The 21193-nt window shown below is 38.4% G+C and overlaps 2 protein-coding genes across 8 annotated transcripts; one reads left to right on the forward strand and one right to left on the reverse strand.

The window, feature by feature from the left end:
• Positions 1-690: 690 nt before the first annotated feature.
• LOC127441590 (serine/threonine-protein kinase PRP4 homolog) lies at positions 691-14640 on the reverse strand. Of its 7 annotated transcripts, none has more exons than XR_007897340.1 (16): positions 14455-14639; positions 12066-13286; positions 11320-11460; positions 10756-10908; positions 10578-10659; positions 10285-10492; positions 6738-6811; positions 6335-6425; positions 6016-6163; positions 5637-5774; positions 5331-5484; positions 5131-5245; positions 4761-4912; positions 3957-4043; positions 2942-3774; positions 691-2421 (listed from the first exon to the last, which is right to left on the reverse strand). XR_007897340.1 is itself a non-coding variant. In XM_051699169.1 (15 exons), the coding sequence occupies exons 1-15, from the start codon at positions 14499-14501 to the stop codon at positions 3571-3573; spliced, it is 3015 nt and encodes a 1004-aa protein (XP_051555129.1). In that variant the 5' UTR covers positions 14502-14639; the 3' UTR covers positions 691-3570. The 7 variants fall into 7 exon arrangements, 3 of the variants coding, with proteins under 3 accessions (XP_051555129.1, XP_051555130.1, XP_051555131.1); XR_007897339.1 differs by having other exon boundaries at positions 2702-3774; XR_007897341.1 differs by having other exon boundaries at positions 691-918; positions 1357-3774.
• A 4297-nt stretch (positions 14641-18937) lies between these two features.
• LOC127441603 (PX domain-containing protein 1-like) lies at positions 18938-20672 on the forward strand. The gene is made up of 5 exons (XM_051699198.1): positions 18938-19306; positions 19421-19521; positions 19620-19734; positions 19838-19949; positions 20062-20672. The coding sequence occupies exons 1-5, from the start codon at positions 19072-19074 to the stop codon at positions 20285-20287; spliced, it is 789 nt and encodes a 262-aa protein (XP_051555158.1). The 5' UTR covers positions 18938-19071; the 3' UTR covers positions 20288-20672.
• The last annotated feature ends 521 nt before the right edge of the window (positions 20673-21193 follow it).

Below are 21193 nucleotides of genomic sequence, written 5' to 3' on the forward strand. Positions count from 1 at the left end.
CCCTTTTTTTTTCTTTTACTATACATTCTGCTCACTGCTCAGTCAATCTCCACTTCAGTTTCACTTTCCAATTCTTCTTCTTCTGTTTTTGGTGATTCACAGTCTTAATGGATATCGCTCCCTACTGGGCAGAAGAGAATATTGATTTGTTTCTAACCCACACCTATCATATTGTGTCTGAGTTCGAAATGGCATTCTACCATAATATTTCTGACATAGACACATATGGCAAAAGTAGTAAGAGTAGTATGGGTAGTATGCCATTCCCAACTCAGCAATGGATTTAACCACTGGAGTAATATGGATTACTTTTATGCTCCCTTTATGTGGTATTTTGAGCTTCAAAATTTTGGCACCTGTTTACTTCCATTGTGAGGACCTACAGAGATATTCTTCTAAAAATCATAATTTGTGTTCTGCAAAAGAAAGTCATACACATCTAGGACACCAGGAGGATGTGGAAATCATGGGAGAATTTTCATTTTTGGGTGAACTATCCCTTTAAGCTTTAAAAAAAAGGTGTCATTGACACTGTGGTTTTTGTGTTGTGTGTAATACAGTATGTTAGATATCTTTTTAGTCACTTTTGTTACCAATTTGGAGGACAGTTTTCCCAGATGTGTGTTATGTTGACTTTAAGCAGCTAAATTAACTCTGTTTTACAGAAAAATGAAAAGACATTAGACAATGCCATTTTAAAATTTAGCATTTATTAAAAATGAACAATATTGGAATTTAATTTCACACAAAATAAACGTATTGTTATGCTGTGCATGGTTGTTGTAGGTAATTTCGCCCATGAATAGATGAGATGAGCTCTTGAAAGGCACTTCAATAATAGAGTAGGACAGCAGCTGGCAGTCAGGATATCTCTCACACTTGCTGTCACATGAGTACGGAAGAATTTTTAGACTTACCCTGAAATAGAATTTAAATGGTTAGATTGTGTTAAACACTTGTGGGTGACAATGCAAACATATTTCTCAAAAACAAAAGGAAAAGTATTACCTTTTCATTCATAAATTTGGCATACGTAAATTTTTTGTAAGAATGTTTAACCATTAATTAATAAAGCGATTTTACTACGGCACATTCATAACTTATAATTGCAAATTTAGGATATATACATCAGGTATATGCATAAGGTAATACAGCATAAATATCTTACATTTTGATTTGCTTAATTTACTCAAAAGTGCCTCTTAAGATCATAATATGCCTCAAAGTGGAAAACAATAGCAGAGTCTCTAACTTTGTCAAATTGTACATAGGCTAAAGGAGAAACTACTTTAAAAACTAGTGTCATCTTAGAATCAAAACAGAATTCTCTTTAAGAGCACTCTCTAAAACAGAAACCTTTTTCCAGATGCGATTCCCTTTAAGAGTCTTCTCTAAACTGACAGCACCTAAAATACAAAGAATAAATATACCAGTATCTTGGTACATTCCAGAAAGCACACGTTCTTGAACCATCCTGTGGAAATGCACACTCATCAGCTGATGTACATGGTGATTATTTAATGTGTGATATAAAGTATGCAGCTGTCTAAAAATTAACTTCTGCAGTACATCTGGATAGATAAAACAGAGTCCATGCGAAGGTGTATGTTGGCAAGTTATTCTGTGACCATATTTGAGACAACTTGGGCTGACACTGGCAGGTAGAACTATTCAAAACTAAAATCATAAAAAATATGTTATTTTAATAATAACCTTTGCCAGAAAATGTATCTTCCACCTGAACTCTTCGTTGTAATGTTCAAATGTAAGGGGCTGTTCACACAGGACGACGCACATAAGCATCAGTCCTCTCAACTGGCTGTTAAGTTCTTAATCAGAGCATTGCTTTGTGTTGATCTTAACATGCCTTTAGAAGTGACCTGGATAAAGGGCCTTGAAGAGGTCTTGTCCCTTTGAAAGCTGAGGCAGGCAGGCAAAAGTCTCCATTGTCCGGAGAATATACTCGAACACAAAGAACAGTGGGAGAAACAGCACAAACAGCAGTTAGTGTTGGTGAAAGAAAACAGACCATATGTTTCTTTTTATAAGACACTGAATTATAAGTTCTAACATTATTACAGCTATGATGAACTGACATGGAATTTATGAAAGGAAGACCACTTGTAAGAGCAGGAAGAGGTCTAAAATCATGTTTTCTGGATTTTTTTTTCCAACCACAAAACATCTTTATTGTATATATTTTTTCTAAAACAAATAATATGAATTTACAATAAATACAAATGATTCCATTATCATGCAGGACGGACTTCTTTGTAAAGATCACAGAGAGAATTCTTCACACATGTGCTATGTTTTGTTTGACTTGTTTATCTTTTTGGAACATAAAAGAATTAAGGTATGAAGTAAAGAAGCAATTACCGCTTGTAACAAGCAGATTCATAGATCAGAGCAGGAATACCCCTGTATCAAAAGACAACATAATCATAAACATGAGAAGAATCACAGATATCAAAATTGGCTATTCATAGCGAAACACACTATACAGTAGTTCATTTAAAGCAATACATATGATATATTCACATGCAGTTTCAAAAAGCACACACTTCTACAAAGTAACTATGACAAGTAAGTGTGCTGATTGTAAACACAACTCTGAACAAATTTGCATTATGTCTATCATAGGCAGTACACTGAAGGTGCTTGGTCCATTACAAATATTTGGGTTCCCCTTCACCCTTACCCTCAATGTTAAACATAACCGGTTTGCTCAAGGGATTCCTTCCATTTTTGTGAACGTATCAGCCAGTGCTTTTCATTCAGACTGACCGATTTGGCTCTGTGAGAAACACCAGCACATCGAGTGACAAAGGGTCTCAATCAATGTCCATTTATCTAATTTACACTTTGTAAACATGCAGGAGAAGCCAATAGGACATTATGCATAAGGACAATCCCGTTTCTTATGGATGGGTAAGCTTACCTTCAGTGTACTGATACAGATGCACAACCTGCCTTTACAGAGGAGGCTTTTCCCTGCAGATGAGGTCAAGCAGGACCCAAGACCTCAGATTCAGCAGAAACACACCTAGGACAAGGGCATGCCGAGGGCCTGCACGCCAGGTTGCGTTCTCACTCTCACACCTAAGGGAGGGTGGATATAGACAGCATTTATGCTGGTCTGTTTCATGCCACGCTATAACTAGTCCTTGAGTGGTTGAGTAATATTTGGCTTACATCAAATATCAAATAACAAATGTGTGATCTTAGCACAAAGACAGACATCCTTACATTCTGAACAATAAACATAATATAAAATATATTTGATATTAATATAATTTTAACTGCTGTTGACTTACAAGTAGCTTGGTAGATAAAGCATGCAATCTGAATATAGAATATCTTGATAGAATTTTCTTTTTACAGTTTATAGGGTGTAAAACTTGAGCGTGTCCTGCTTCGAAAAGTACTACAAATCTGAACAAATAAAATAAAATAGCATCGTTTTTCAAAATGCCAATAAAATATTCAAAGGTCTTTTGCCATCTGAGTCATATTGGCAGATACAAAACCATCATTAGCTGGCAGAGTCTCTGAGGTGTGCTGATATGGTCATATTCTCTCTTGGATGAAAGGATGCTGTAATGCCTGGTTGATGGTGATCCGCTTGGCTGGGTCCAGCATCAAGATCTGGTCCAACAGATCTTTGAGCTGAACCACCTTCTTTCGCTGGTCCTCTGGTAGTGCCTGGCGACCCACCATGTCCATCAACAGGTCCTTAGTCTGGTTAATGGTGCTCATGACTGTGACCTTTTCCTGTATAAAATTAAAAGAGATGGGGAGAGGAAGAAAGAGAGAGACAAACAAACAGTAGAATAAGCAGATCAATTTAGAGTAGAGTAGTATTTAGTTAAAATCATTGGTTTAAAATTGAAGTATTTTAAACAGGACATTTTCATAGTTATAAGTGAAAATGAATGGAATACACAAATGCTTACCCTCTCTGTGACCTTATCAACCTCTGTGTACAAAAAGTTCAAGTTTTGGTCAAAGTGCTGGTCCTTGAATAGACCTTTCCTGATCACCTGTGAATAAAAAAAGAATATGTATTTAAAGGGATAGTTCACCAATGCATGATAATTCTCTCATCATTTACATCATTGGAACACAAAAGATATTTTCATAGATGTATGATGTGTTCATATCAAAACAGTCAATGGGGTCCAAACAAAGTCAATGGGGTCCAAAACTTCAAAAAAGAAATGAAAGGTATAAAATCAGCATAAAGGTAGTCCATACGACTAGTGTGGTTTAATCCATGTCTTTTAAAGTTTTGGGTGAGGAAAGACCAAAATATAACTACTTTTTTCACTATAAATCTTGACATCTGCAGTCTCCTTGGTGCGATCACTATTTGAAGCTCGATCACTCTTCCTCAGTCTGTTTCTCACACAAAACCAATCTTATCGTTTCAAAAGGCATGGATTAAACCACTTGAGTCTTATGGATTTCCTTTATATTGCCTTTATGTCCTTTTTTCAGGCTTGGAAGATTTGGGCCCCATTGACTTGCATTGTGTGGATATCAACATATCATATCTCTTTAAAAAATCGTTGTGTTCCGCAGAAGAAAGTCAATCATATGAGTTTGAGACAACAAAAGGGTGAGTAAATGACAAGAGAACTATACTTTCTGGCTGAACTATTCCTTTAATAAGTCTGCTCTAGGTTTTTCTTTTTTGTCTTTATTTCTAATTTTCCATTTAATCCCTAAAATCTGATGCATGATTAATTAATTCTTACTTTATTAGGCATTTTTCCTTTCAGGTCCATGGCTAGTTTTAGCATGTGGTTATTGGTCTTTCCAGGGAAAAGGATTTTTCCTGTGTACAGCTCATAGAGAGTGCAGCCTACAGACCACATATCGATTCCGTAATCATATGACTTTCCAATGACTGCAAAAAGAGCAAAAGAAACTCTAAGAAAAGTCAATTTAGTTAAAGCTAAAAACACGTTTATCCAGTCTTATCTGTGTGTTACACAAGTTAAAATGTCTACTTTTTATTTGTACACACTACTTCTGAACAAATCAAAATATGTCTCTTTCGATATGTTCTGTCTTTAAAGGGAACACCGCTGACAGCTTTCTCAGTTCAGTTGACAGCAGACATACTGATCTCAGGTGCTCTGTAGAAGCGGCTGACCAGATACGGTGTAATGTCGTTATCAGCCACATGTGACGCTGAGCCAAAGTCGCACAATTTGAGAATGGTCTTAGATTCATTCACCTTCAGAGAAAGACAAAACACATTTATATTATTAGATTAGAGAGAGAGACTGCTTGAAACAAGTCACAGGGCATATGCGACTCACCAGGATGTTGTCAGGTTTGATATCAGCATGCAGGATGTTGCATCGCTTGAGAAGTTTGAGGGCCAAGAAAAGCTGCTGGCTGTACGAGCGCACAGCCTTGATGTGTAGCCCCACATCCTTGCCATACTTCCTCAACACCTCTCGGAGGTTCATGCTAAAGCCAGAAAACAAGAATACATTAACTGAGGATCCATTCTGTAACTCAAAACAGAATAGAACCCAAACACAAAGAGTTTGTCCTGAGCTGGTATTACTGAAACTGCTTTGAGTGAATATATGAATTAGAAAATGTTGATTGTCATGTACCTGAGTGGTTCGAATACTAGACACAGATGCTGCTTGTGGTAAAAGTGTCTAAACAGCCGCAAACAATGGAACTTATCATCTGCATCAGCATCATTTAGTTTCTTAAGAAACTCCAGCTCTTTGAGGCCTGTCTTCTGCCTGTGGGAAAACCATGTCTGCTTTGAAACCATAAAAAGCTACAAGGTCTGCACCTTTTTAAAATATCAACCTTACCAAAAAAAAACACCAACACAATCTACTTGGGAAAAAACACCAAGGCATCCATTGTAGACATAATGAACACATTACATTCTGGTTTGATAAGAAAACCACACAAGAAGCTAATTGTACCAGACAGAGGTGTTTGCAATCAGTGTTTTAGGGTTATGAAATGTCTTACATCATCTCATTGTTGCGTATTATTTTCACTGCCACCTCCTGATTGGCTCGGGCCAAGTCTCTGGCTCGGATCACGTTACTAAAGACACCCTGTCCCGTGTAGCCGTAAACCCCGTACCGTTTGTCCAACACCTCGCCAATGTTCACACCTGAACACGTGAAGAGATATAGATTTTCAGTTCCTCTTTAATAGGAGACCAGCTTTACACTCAAACAATCAAACAAGATAAAATGAGTTTCAGTCACCTACAATTTAATGAAGACTGTCTAAACATTTACATACAGAATTTGCTGCAAAACTGGCTGGAAAAATAACTTACGGTAATAGCCCTCTGCATCTGTCCAGTTATCTCTAAGACTTGGGTTCTCCTTAAAGTCCTTCCCGATGCCAGCTGCCCGTAACCGGGCACTCTGTGGAGACATCACCTTTGAATTATCATTGTCATCACGATTAAATTCAGAGAGTTGATTAAAAAGTTCAGTGACACAAGACACCAGAAGAAACTATTTCAAAGTCTGAGGGGCATCATGTGAGCACAACAGAGTCAAATTTCCCACTTGGGAAAAAGCATTGAACAATGTTTCCAACAGAGAAACAACAGCTTGCACAGGACTATGCAACTCTACCTGTAGAGATCCTCTTACATGGACAAATTCAATGAAATTCTGGGGCTTGCAAAGCCACTGACCTATGCAATGGAGAGCAGGAACTTGGCTACTCACGTCAAAGTAAGCAGCAAACATGTCATCTGACTCTGTGAACATATCAGGGGCTTGTGGCTTTTTCAGATTAGCACCTAAAGAAAAAGAAGAATGGTGCAATGAAAGGAACGTAGGCTCATTGATAACGTATAGAACCACCTTCTGCATTTTCCTAAACAACCAATAAGACAGTGGTCTTGGACTTCATACTGACACCTATTGACATAGATGCAGCATCACGTAAAGGTTTTCGGTTACCAATGCCATTGCAAACCCTACCCTATTTGCAAATGTTGGAAGTGTTCAATAATAAAGGGGTTACTGAGATAATAAGTAGTATTCAGCTGGTCATTTGATCTCAACATGGTGGCCATGGTGTGCCACAGTGGTCGACTAACCGACTAGTCATCCACAACTGACTAGTCGATTAGTGGGTTCGACTTCTAACCAGGGTTCTTCCTGCATAGAAAATTATGAGGCGGCCACATCCGTAAAATTTCGTGCCGCCTCCGACTGTCGACGAAACTCAGGCAGGCAGTCACGTGCACAGATAGACCCCAAGTGGTGCTCAAGCACCCGCCCTCTTTCACTAGATAAGTGACCTTTTTGCAAGTCATTTCTTATTTTTTAATTTATATTTTAGTTTTTATTTAAATTTGGCACTTGCCATCAATTCTCAATTAAACATGTGCCCGACATCTGCATTTAAGTTGTAATTCTGCGAGAATTACCACACGAGCCCCTGCTCCTCCCCCCCTTTGACATTCTTTGTCACAGCCTCCACACAGTTAACGCACGCAGAACTTCTTGACTTCCAAGTCTACCCGACCAGCCTTCATTTGTGACAGCCAGGTAAGGATAATGTTTGCCCTAAACTTCGACATTGTTTGCCACTGCTGTGAAATTAAGCCACTATAAAAAAAATCTCCATACAGCCAGCAGAACTTAGGCAATAGGCCTACATTAAGCTTAACAACAAGCAAGCTAATCAGGTGTTGGCTTAAAATAGTGTTGTGCAGGGTTGGAAATGCCTCCAAAATTCAATATTTGAATTGCTCCTGTTTGAGTTGTTTATTGATACATAACAGTCAATCCACTGTGGTCACCGGAGGCGCCGGCGCGATCACCAGACTTTTTTCCTGATAACAGCAGAAATGAACAAATTAGCTGTTATGTTGTATTAATTTAATGTTGAACAGGTTAGCTTTTTTAATTAAATAAGCTATAAGTTGATAATTGTCATCTTCTTCAATCATCTAATTATTAGAACACCTAAAATATGTTGCTTGTAAGTGTTTGCTTCAGCCAGTGGAAGGCATGGTACAAGTGTATGTGTGCACATGATCAGGATGGTACCACCTCTGCCTCATTTTGAGCCAGGAAAAACCCTGCTAACATTAACATTTTTAGTGGTGATGGTTTAATGGGAGACGCAACTTCTTGGAGAGCATTTTTGCATGATTATAGCTTGCTGAGCTTAAAAAATTATAATAGTCAGCACAGTAAAACCTTCTGCAAGAGGTTTTGTCTCTTTACTGCTTTAAGTTTAGTCCATTTATGCACCGCATCTGTTTCAACCAAAGCGTCGCAATCAACAATACATTACAAGAAGATCACTGTCAGACTTTAAATCCTCTGCAGTGAGTAATATTCCTATATTTGTGAGGTGTTTTGGAGAAATTCAAGTCTTTTGCTGATTCTGTCTGACATTCCTTAAATAAATAGGCAGTAAAAATGCTTTATGTCATGAACTAGATGTGTACCCGCATCAGTATCTTGCAGTTCTGTGCTTCTGAATACGCAGCGAGGATAACCCTGAGACTCCCAACTGCTCTGGTCACATTAAAGCACGTCATTCTGCGTCCAGGATGCGCATAAGCAGTTTTGTGCCACTCTGTATTGGAGCCTTTCTGACTTCTGTTAGTTTGATAGTTTTGTGCAATAAGATGTTATAGTTATTTAGCCTATATATTTTTTGAATATCCATTAGTTAATATGTCGAAGTGCTGTGCTTAGCATCCGTATTTCCCTCTAAATCATGTCTGATCAGGGTCATGTGAACATAACTGTAATGGGTAAGGATGGGAAAGGAGGAGGTGGGAACTGGCTGAGCAGTCAGTGAAACTTTTAATGACATAAATAAACTTAAACACACAGACACACACACAGTGGCCGCGTGTGTCTCTCGCTCTCTCTCGAACTGGCGCCTCCGGCTCGTCTTTATCCCCCTCCCGTCTGATTAGAACAATTCAGGGCCAGGTGTGCGTCCTCACGGCCCGGCCACACCCTCCTCCTCCTCACAATAATGGAGCCTAAAGGCCAATTTATACTTCTGCGTCGAACCTATGGCGTAGGCAACCCACAGCTACAGCTAAGGCCTGACGTGCACCTCTTCAAAATGTAACTGTGTGTCATGTCGCGTCAACGCAGACCACAACAGCTGTGACTGGTCCACTTTAACCAGAGACTGCCCTCCAGGATGATATCAAGGATATCTGTGGTAGAGTTGTATTTTATCCAGGATTATTTTAGTATCTATGCATCATATCATTGTGTTTGAGCTCCTGACCATTAAAGCAACTGTCTCAATCAGGAGCTCTGTTGTTTTTTTAATTCTGTTTGTGTTTCATGAAGTTACAAGCAAAATGTGGCAAAAGACATCTTTTTACAGCTTATAGCCTAAACTTTAAAAGCTTTTTTATCTGGGTCTTGATATTAATTTGATATGTGAGTGAAATAATATGTTTTGTATTCTACTCGCAAACTTTATGATTGGCACGATTTGACGGTATGTTTGGCAGCATGTATACTGTAAATAATCATATTTAATAAGTTATGGAAACAGAATGCTTCCAATTTGTCAGCAAATTAAAACACCTGTTAAAGAGTTGGTTATATTGCCTATTAGCATTGTAAAGTCAACACCCATTTTGTGTTATTCAGGCAAGTAGTTATTCATTAATTTGATGATTTTTTTTCCCGCACGGAACGTCAAAAGTATGCCAAAATATTTATGTATTATTATTTATGTGACTCAAGTGCTAGTGTACAGTAATTTCCTCATTTATTTTTTGCCTGCAATTCAGGCAACATGTATCATAAATATTATGTTAAATTTCAACGTTAACATACTTTGAACTCATTTTTGATGCTACCATAATTTAATAAATACTTCTGAATCCAGAAATGACATTGCGTGTATTATTTTTTGTTTATTTATGAAACATATAGTTTGGCTGTGTACTCACAGAATGACGCCGACACACGCAGAACTATAAATGCAAACCAACGCGTTAGCCACTATTCGGAGCCTACGCCGTGGGTTCGAGGTAGAAGTATAAATCAGCCTTAATTATACATTATTATCCTCAACACCGACTAGTTGACTACTCGATTAAACAACTGACTATTTGATTATGAAATCTGGTAGTTTTGCACATACCTATTGGCCACCCTTTTGTACAGTAAAATAGCTTCCTCTAGACCAATTATATGACGGACATCATCTTCACATCACATGTAAAACATTTTTAACTGTAAAATGCACCTTATTTTGCAGATAACATACCATCCTTTTCTTCTGAGACAAGATTATGCTTGGCCTTCACATTGTCCTCAAACGTGTTCAGGTTCTCTTGTTCATAGGCTTTGACATCAGCGGCCACACGCTCAAGGATGTCATCAGGGGATGGTGATCGGCTGTGACTGCTGCTCTGAGGACTACCATGCTCTGAAAGTCCTGACATGTTACTGTCCTCATTCACAGACTTATATTTCTGCACAGGACAAAATGATATACAGACATTACATTTAGGTATAAAACAAAGCAGAAGCCATAGTAGTGATAAGTAATATTCTGACCTGTATAATAGCCAAGCGCTGAAGTCTCCTCTGCTCTATCAAAGCCTCCTCATCCTCTTCATCAATTTCATAGTCCTCCAGCCTAAACAAAGATCAATTCATGCATCCTATTATTCATAATTAAGTCTGAACATGCTCAATATCATAGAAATATACCGTAATTTTCTTGAATACTCACACTTCATCATCTGAGTCTTCCTGCTCAACCTTCATGCCTTCAGACAGACTGCCTTTAAACAAGTCCTCCCTTTCCCTGCTTCTTCTCTTCCACCTTTTCTGAGATTCAGAATGCAACTGCTGTCTGCGATCTGTCCTGTCCCACTCTCTAGATCTATGCAATATTGATAAAGTTTTACTGCAAAGTTAGTTTTAACATTTCGTAAAGACATAACCATTTGGTGATTGGCGTGAGCTCTAAATAAATGTATAGTAGATTTACTGGTTTTATGCATTATTATTTATAGATTATTAATTGTGTATTTACTTACATCCTTTTATTGAGGAATTTTGAGGGCGCGGTTTTAAAGGGATAGTTCACCCATAAATGAAAATTCTGACATAATTTACTCACTCTCACTTTGTTCCAAACCTGTATGGCTTTCTTCCACGGAAAACAAAGCAAAATGTTAGGTATGTTAACCTCAGTCAAACGGGTTTGGATCAACATGAGGTTGAATGATGACTATTTTCATTTTTGGGTGAACTATCCCTGTAAGAAGGTGAAAAAGCACACCACAAACACCTGTGTCTAAGAGGGGACCTGCTACTACGTCTCCTAGGAGAATGGGACGTCCGTCTGAGAGGGGAGTGGTTTAACCTCTGTCTGGACCTCAGAGATGGGCTCAACTCTCTACGGCCCCATGCCACATCACGGGATCGCATCCTGTAAGGGACGTAAAGTCATTTAACAGGGGTTCACACAAGTGGACTGTGAGTATATCAGAATCTGATGTTTGACACTGTAGGTAACCAAAGGGTACAATAAATTCATCAAAACAATATTGTGGAGGCGGTGGCGTGGTCGAGCACAGATTTGTTAATGGAGAGCGAGGTCGGGAGAGGGGAATGATAAGGACTCACACCTGCTTGTAATTTCTCTAACAGCTGTTCTGTGTTGCAGTGAGCAGCTCGAGACAGATAAAGGGGAGACGAGAGCCTCAGAGGAAGAGAGAACCCAGACCTGTGTTTGTGTTTTTTGATGTGTTAAAGAGATCACTGAAAAGCGAGATGCTAAAATAAAAGATCAGCTGTGAACGAGTTTTTACACCGTCTCCCACTTCCTCATTCCAGTGCTACTAGGGAAGTGCTACAAATACTATTAAGAATATATTACTGTATGATTATTACAACTAATTTATATCAGTATATGGAAGTAGTTGCAAATTAACTCTGATTCAACTATATACAACTTGCAAAGTTAGAGGAACTTCACATTTCTATCAAACACTGTAATGAACAGTGTTTGAAAGACAATTAGAAGGGTCCAACCTGTCATTAGAAAGTCTCTGACGGTCTTCTTCTCTTCGTCTCCTTTCAGTAGACCGAGATCTGCCTCTCCTAGGAGGGGATCTGTTGTGATATGAAGATCTGTCCTGTCTGGATCCTCTGTCTGTGCTCTGGGTAACTGGGAAGTGTTCAGGGGAGCGGTGGGCCCTGGCCTGCACAGTGGGGCTCTGCTGTTTTGGACCTGTATCTTGTTTTCTGCAAGGAGATCTATTCTCTTTTCCAGACGAGGCTTCTTCTGAAGGTGTCTTGACCGATTTTCTTTCTCTCTCCCTGTCTCTGTCAACTTCTGGCAAGTTGGTATATCTTTCTTTAGATCTAGACTTGCTCCTTCTCTCTGAAGATCTGGCATTTCTGTGTTCTACATTTTGCTGATCAGGCTGTGTGGGTCTTTCAGCATTGGTTGTCTTTCGCTCCATCTTTATGTCACCGGATAACCGTCCCCTGGACATCACAGGAGATTTGGACCTCTGATCTGCTTTTTTGGACCTCTCTATGCTCCGGGATCGTCTCCTCTCCCTCGCATGGCTGGGACCGCTAACATCTAGCATAGAATTACTTATTCTTTTTTCTGACTTATGCTGTCGGACTACCATCTCATCAGATGTGCTTCTGCCTTCCTGCCAAGAAACAAGTTTTTCATCATGTGTGTGATCTTGTCGAGATCTTCCAATATCCATTGTTGTCTGATGGTCTCCATGGTCATTAGAAATTACATGTTCATTGAGATCCCATCTCCATTGCTCACCATTTCCTACAGCCTCCTGGATCTCACTATCCTCCTCTGAGTCTGTGTTATAACCTTGTAATATCAGTCCCATGCCTGATTGCACAGCCCCTTCCATTAGCTCGTTATCAAGCTCTGCTTGAATCATGGCCCTCTGTTTCTCTAGCTCCTCTAGAGCAACCAGATCATCAAGCCTGGATCTCTTTGGAGAGATGATTGCACCATCACAGCCTGTAGAATAGTCTCTATCGCCTCTGGATGAGTCTCTGTGTTTGCGCTTATGTTTGTGTTTGTGCTTGTATTTGTGGTCCCTGTCATCTGGTGTGGGATATTTATGTTTTCGGTGTTTGCTTCGATGTTTGTGTTTTCTTCTCTTGTGTCTTTCTTCACTGGCAAAGCCCATGTTTTCTGTTTTCCCAGCACCTTCACCAGGAACAACTTCACTCTCATCCAAACTATCAGAGCTCTCCACATCACCCCTGCCAGAGAGTGGGAAACAGTAAATTAATACATAAACTTTCCAACCATTTCCAACCAGCACAACAAAGATATTTTGTTTTGGTAGGCTGTCTGAAGATATATGTCAACATCACAATGTATTCAAGCCGTCTGTTTCTGTTTTGTTCATTTAAAGGAATATTCTGGGTTCAATACAAGTTAAACTCAGTTGACACCATTTGCAGCATAATACTGATTACAACAAAAATTAATTATAACTTGCTCCTTTTCTTTAAAAAACAAAATCAAGGTTACAGTGAGGCACTTACATTGGAAATGAATGGGGTCAATCCATAAACGTTAAAATACTCACCGTTTCAAAAGAATAGCCACAAGATGTAAACAATATTTGTGTTAACATGATTTTCATGTGATAAAATCACTTACTACACTGTAAAACAAATTTGTCAGGTAACCTAAAAAATTTTTTTTTACGTGGTAACATCTAAATCAACTTATTTTATTCAGTCAAAATGGTTTATCCTGACTAAATGAACAAACTTGAAAAGTAAAAAAAAAATCTAGCAGAAATAGATCATGGTGGTAACACAATTGCATAACCACTTTTTATAATGTACTACGTTCTGTGTAAAGTGATATCTAATTTTACAACTTTGTTGCTATGAATATGTAATGCTGTAAATCCTGTAATTACTGTAAACGACACAATACAGCTCAAATAATACAATGATGCAATAGAAGAATTAATGTGTGCTTTTATTCTAATGTAAGCTTCACATTTCTGCCTACGCTCCGAAAATGGGCCCCATTCAGTTTCACTGTACGTGCTTCACTGTAACCTTGAGTTTAGATTTTTTTTAAATAAAAGGAGGGACGAGTTGAGATTATTTTTGTGGTAATCAGCAAAATGCAACAAATGCTGTCGTTTAAGGTAAACTTGTACTGAACTCGGAATATTCCTTTAAATTATTTACAAAAACATAAAGCAGCTGGGTTATGTCGGCTAAAGAAAGGATAAGACGTGTTAACATGTATGAAAGAAAGCACGTCACACCAGTATTACTGAAATCTTATCATTTACCAAATATGTAACCATATATTTAGAGCTTTAAATGCAAAACAAACAAACAAACAAACAAAAAACAAACAAACAAACAAAAACATTAGAGCTGTAAACGCGCCACTTACGCACAATCCTTTGCTATTGTTTTGGCAAATGCGTCCATGTTCGCCATCTTGATTGTTCCTGCTGAATCGGTGGTCGAAAAGAGTCGATTCCTAATTCAAACGGGCTGTGAAATCAGTCTTCAAAATAACGAAATATACGGTCCTTCGCATATTGTTTTAAAAGTTTCTCAGACTTTTCTTCTGTGTGTGAATTATTGTCAATTGCAAAGTCATATTTGCAGATATTAAACTGAATTTACATGATCACTGAATCGACTCATCACTTTGGTTCGTTGGGATTCTTCTTCTTTGGGGTTTTGGCGTATTCCGCACTTTAGGCACATACCGCCACCTACGTATTTTTTTGCAACCGACATGGGTGATCTTTCTACCTTCTTATGTTTGTTTTGGATTCCAAAAATGGTGGGCTCATGCTGGTTCGTTGGGATCATATAAACATATGTCTATGTAGACATATGTCTATGGTTGGGATGGCCAAATCCGGGAGCTTTACCAAACCACGCATGCGCTCTGTATGAGCCCGGAAGCGCAAACAACTAAGCAGGGAACCATCAATAATGTCCCACAACAACGTATTAACGAATAATTATCATTAAATTTGATTGTTAAATATTTTATCCACACATTCCGTTTAAGAACATTAGAAATAAGTTATGTAGAATGAGACCACTGTTTAACTTTGTCGATGCTGAGGAGGATATTGCATTTAACGTTATTTGGGTGGGATACAATTGTCGCTGGGTCCCTTAATCGCACGTTGGCGTCTGTAGCATCAGACACACGAACTCGTATAGTACATGTAAGCACTTCACGTATTGCACTGTACACATTAAATTTGGTTTCGTGCCTTTGAAAAACTAACAAAATGTAGCTTGATCCCTGAATGATTTCTCTTTAATACAGCTAATGTAAGCCACTACCTCAGACTGTGAAAGTGCAAAAGCGAAACTTCTTGGTTTATACGGCCATCTGTCAAACTTTATCATTGTATTATAGCGTGATAAGGGCTGTCTAACGAAATTGTACTTAATTAGCTGTAAATATATAACTATAAGAGCTCAATACCCTTGCTTTCTCTTAACTGCTTTTTGTTGGAGTCCATTGGTTGTCACAGAATAACTGAATGTATCATATTCAAGACAACTTACAAGACTGTTTAACGACTATCTGATCTCTTTTGTTCCCTTCTACACTATTTTCCAGTAATGGGTGGATTTAAAGATGCATACCAAGATGTCCAGCCTGTAACCCTTAGACTTGCAGAGGAGAATGTCATTTCCAGCCTTTATTGCAGCTCAACAGAGGGCATTGAAGCTCATGTTTCCACTTTGGTGGATACAGACATAGAGTCTGTCAGTTTACCAGCAGCCAAAAAGCCAGAATTAGCCATCATGTCATGGAAAGACATGATCCAGCATCTCCATGCCCCCATCTGGCCTGCCTGGAGAAAGAGGACGAATAAAGTTTAGATGTGGGAATGGCAGTTGATGATGAAGGGGAGGTTGACCAAAATAGTTCACCCTACGAACTGCAGAGTGGCCTGCATTCTGGCTCAAAAGGCAACGAGGATCAGATGGACATGGAGGGCATGACTTTCCTTCTTCCGATGTGTGGCATGTTTCAGAACATCAGCCCATGGTCATGTGACATCAGCCTGGGCTTGAACACTGATGGCAACCTGCATGTGGCACAGACTTGTGAGGTAAGTCCACAATGTCCTTAAAGTTTAGAATGTGAGTTATTTTGTAGGATTCATAATTTAAGGATAAAAATTCTGTCATAATTTACTCACCCTCATGTTGTCCCAAACCTGGATGACTTACTTTCTTCTATTGAAACACAAAAGGTGATGTTAGGCAGAATGCTACTGACCGACAACACCAATGACCATTCATTTTCATCTTTATTCCATACAATGAAAGTGAATGAGTATTGAGGCTGTCAGTCCCGAACATTCTGCCTAACCTCTCCTTAAGTGTTTCAATGGAAGAAAGTCATATGGATGTGGAACAACATGATGTTGAGTTAATTATTACAGAATTTTAAATTTGGGGTGAACTTCTGCTTTTTGTCAAGATGAGCACACTCTTTGAAGAGGAGAGGCATGATGAAGATGGTGAGGAGGAACATATGTTTCAACTAGAGGAATCTAGCACAGATCTGGCTGTCTCTTAGAACAGTGGAATGGACACAGATGTCCAGGACGAGGTGATGGCCCAGTCGGCTCGTCTAATGACTCTTGGGCTGTGCAGAATCTCCAACTCAAAGTGTCCTACCCAATCTGCAAGTTTAGCGAAAAAGACTGTCCCATCTATCAGGTGAGCGTGATGCTACAGAGAACAGCATAGATGATAGACAGCCTCTGCTGTCGGCTGATGAAATGCAGAAACCGTCTGAGGAGGATGGTGAAGTGGTCTGCATCCTCTGTCAAACAGCTGCATCCAGTTGTAGCACGCTAGAAGTACACCTGAGGTGCCACAATGGAGACCACATGATGCTGTCAGATGCCCTCGCTGTGGCTGGGAGTCAGAAGAGTGGGTTGATATGGAGCAGCATTGGTGGGGACATGGAAAGAGAAAAGGCTCTAAGACACATAAATGTAGTGTTTGCCGAAAGACATTTAGGAGAACTGATTTGCGTGATGCTCATGAAGAAAGGCACAGTCAACGATCTGAGTCAGCCTCCCTATCACAGTGCTCTCTCTGTCTGGAATGGTGTTGCTTGGGGAAGGAGTGGGAGACACCAACAATGTCATTTTCAAGGAGGATTTACGTGTTTACACTGTGATTTCACGGGTACTAATTGCTTTTGCTTACTACACTGAGATTTCCTATGCTTTGAAATTTTGGTTGTACACTTTAGAGGTCCTGAAAGGCTTGATTTATGCATTTTTTCCCTGCAGAAGAATTTTAAGGTTGGAAATGTGGTGTAGATAACACATATGAATAAGAATGTAAAGATCAAAAAACTGAAATGAAATCATGGGTTTGGGTTACCCATACACTCGTCTTGTGTTACAAAACATTGTCATTATAGAAATGTGTAGTAGGATCTTACCTTTTAAATGAAGATTATGGAATTTTTTATCACATTTGATAAGTTTTTTGATTATGGAGGGAAAATTGTAAACTTTGTTTTTAATGATTTGAATGGGATAGTTCACACTTATAAATAAAGATAGATTCTCTCATCATTTACTCACCCTTATGCCATCCCAGATGTGTATGACTTTCTTTCTTCTGCAGAACACAAACAATATTTTTTAGAAGAATATGTCAGCACAGTAGGTAAATGTACAATGCAAGTAAATGTTGGCCAGAACTTTGAAGGCCCAAAAAGCACATAAAGGCAGCATAAAAGTAATCCATATGACGTCAGTGGTTTAATCCATGTCTTCTGAAGTGATATGATAGGTGTGGGTGAGAAACAGATCAATACTTAAGTCCTTAAGCAAGGATATCCAAATGATATTTATGATTCTAATAAAACTAGATTTTTTTATTTCTATGTTTTAAATTCATCGTCCTTGAGTGTTTCCTTTTCTAGTAGTTATAATGACAAAGCCAAGTATTTATATAATGTTTTCCTAATTTTCCAAATGTATTTATTTTAGCCAAAATAAAAAATTGTGGCCCAACTTTGATATAGTAGGTTACATTTTATGTACCATTGTCAATGAATATTTTGGCATGGCTGTAAAAAAGAAGAGATCACCTCAGCATTTGCATAGTAGGTCATGGTATATTATGTTAAGTGGAATGTGGGTGAATGTAATTGACTCTTTTCATAGGCTGTTAAGTATAGCTTTAAAATGGTACCCGATTAAAGGATTGACCCACGTTGCAGCAAGCCTGCGCTTAAAATGACAACCAAATCCCACTACCAATCCAATAGAAACTGGATTATCCCACCAGTTGCTCAACTGAAGAATGAGGAGCCAAATTACCCATTAAAAGAGAAGGTATTGTATCATATAACATTTTTAAGATATCAATGATTTGTACAACTATTTTGTAGTTCTGAGTACGCTCAAATCTGTTATTTGGGATTAGTGAGAAGGAAAAAGTGGCAATGCTGCAGCTCATCCATTAGAATCTTGACAGATTCTTGGTCCTGCGGGAGAGTTCACAGAGAATGTGCATAAATGGGGCTTTTAGAGCTCATTATCAGGAGGCGAAGACAAAGGCAGGCAAGTTTGGAATAGTACTGTGGGAAGAACTCGTATCACATAATACAATTTGCGAATTTCTATCAGCGAACACGACGAATATTTGCATTTTAAAGAGGCCGTAAACACCGAAAGGGATTTTCAATCAGTTTTTCCCCAAAATGGTTTTATCTTTGTAAACAGCACTAGACGGCCGACTTTGAACAACATAAAAAGAACTTTGACTTTTAAAAATGCGTCTCGAGGCTCCGTCTAGCATGTTTTATACTCGTTCGTTGTGAACTGCCCCTAATTGCTGTTTAGGGATTGCCGATTTATTTTTATTTTACTCCTTTGTAGAGAAATACGTGCTTTGGAAGGGGACTATAGAAATCTATGCAATTTCTTTTTAGCATATGTGAATTTATTCGTTTAGCCTAGGTGACTATACCATAAAAGCAAGTGTTGACATGGAACGTTTTCCTGATCGGAGTGCAAATGACTGTTGGGTGGTTGGACTCGAGCGCTTCGCTCTTGATCCCGTTGGAGAAGACGAAGGGTTTTTCGAAATTAGGACTGAATGGTCTGAAAAAAGCATAACGTATGTGCGAAGGCGATATCACGATCTAGTGAAACTTACAAAAAAGTTGAGGAAATCATTTAAAGGGGACAGAGAGAGTTTCACTGAATCACTGATGCTTGAGGGTATGACATTTGTGTCTTTGTAGATGCCTTTATTTGATTCATAGAGGAGTAGAGGACGTTTGGAATGAGTAACCATTTCACTGATTGGAGATTTTTATGTGTTTGTTTCATCAGCACTACAGAGGATAAAAGAAGCAGAAGAAAACAATGACATTGAAGCCAGGTTGGATGAGGTGGAAAAATTATTGAGGAATATAATCAAACTGCCACAAAAGGTGCTTATTAATTTACTCAAGCACACTCATTCCCAGTCACTGAAAGGTAATGATTCCCTATAATAACCTACTTAATATGCAAATCATTTATTTTCCAGTACTCCCAGTCTGAGGCAGTTCTTACATTTTTCAAGATTTCTCCTCTTGACTACACTTTGAAAACCATGTATGAACCAGTCCAGTCTCTCTACCAGAGTCCTGTCACTGTAGCCGGTTTGTCTTCATGAGTTTGTCTGTATTCTAAAGTTACAAAGCAGTACTGGCGTTTGATAAAGCTCTGTAGTTTTATAGTAATATAAATATATCATGCCAACAGATGTCAGGAGGGCCAATGGTTTTTGTTTGGCCAATACAGAGACTGTTATTTTTGATGCATATTTACTAGAGGAAGGAGTTGAATCATCTTCTGTGCACTCTTCAAAATACAGGTAAATATCTGATGTGCGAACATCCCAATAGTATGCTTTCCCAATTTATATATTGTAACAGAAGTTTGCTAGTGGAATGAGCAATGTATGTATCGTATGTCATCACATCCAGCTTTGACATTGAGGCCCAGAAATGGACAGGGGAAAAAAATCTAAATGGGATCAGATGTGACAAGGAAAATGGGCACAAACCTCGAATGGGCACCATGACCCCAGTTCTGACTCCTAGTGCTAATGAAAGTAAAGAGTCAGACTGTCACCCTAAAAAATCACAGATCACCACCAGAAACCTGACCTACCTCCACCTACAAGCCTGCGAGACAGACATCCTCGAATGACATAGTGAGATGGATCAAAGAATTACAGTATAAGGCCCTGACATAGGCCTTCTGTCCGACTTTCTATTCTGAAAGACTGCGAAAATGTTTTCCAGTTCTGGAAATGAAAGAACTTTTAAGAATATTTTTTTTTAATACAAATAATTCAATTCTAAAAGATAAAGATTTATTTTAAAATATATATTTATATACAAATATTATTATAAACTTAAGAAAAAACTTAAGTTAACAAAACTAGCTCTGATTAATTGATCTCTTTTATTTCTTTTTAACTTGTTACCAATTTTTGTTTTTCATTTTCATATGCTGGCATGTCGAAACCATATAAAATGTTTTATCTGATGAGGGATATCTTGAAACAGCTAATTTTAATAAAGTCAAACAATTGTGGAAAATTCCATATGGCTGTTTTATGTTTACAGTATTTCTTACAATAATTTTTGTTCACTAAATAAACTCGCAACTCAAAATACAGCTATATAAAGTTTTAAATAGTTAATAGTTTAAATAGTGTGCAATGCAATATATATATAAGTAGGTCAAGTCCCTATAGGGAAATAGATTGTGAAGTGATAGGTTGATCATTATTTAACTGGAACAGGGAGAATCATTTCAGTACATGTTTAGGTCAGTGAGCAGTTCCCATGATGAGGGATGGTAATCAGTCCTTATTGGACCAGGCATTCTAATCCACTTCCACACTGCATAAATTGATTTGGCTCACTGCATCCACTCAAACAATCCATACACTTATTTTGGGTCAAAAAGATTTTTTCCATCAACATTTGCCCCTTCTGTGGCTAATTTGCTATTCTAAACAAGAAACATCGGTAGCATTTACTTAGTTAATGAGTTCTAAAAATCGAAACAGCTTTTCATGGTCTACATCTCATCCTGATGACCTCT

This window comes from Myxocyprinus asiaticus, chromosome 5 (genome assembly GCF_019703515.2).
Source record: "Myxocyprinus asiaticus isolate MX2 ecotype Aquarium Trade chromosome 5, UBuf_Myxa_2, whole genome shotgun sequence".
Taxonomy (NCBI): domain Eukaryota; kingdom Metazoa; phylum Chordata; class Actinopteri; order Cypriniformes; family Catostomidae; genus Myxocyprinus; species Myxocyprinus asiaticus.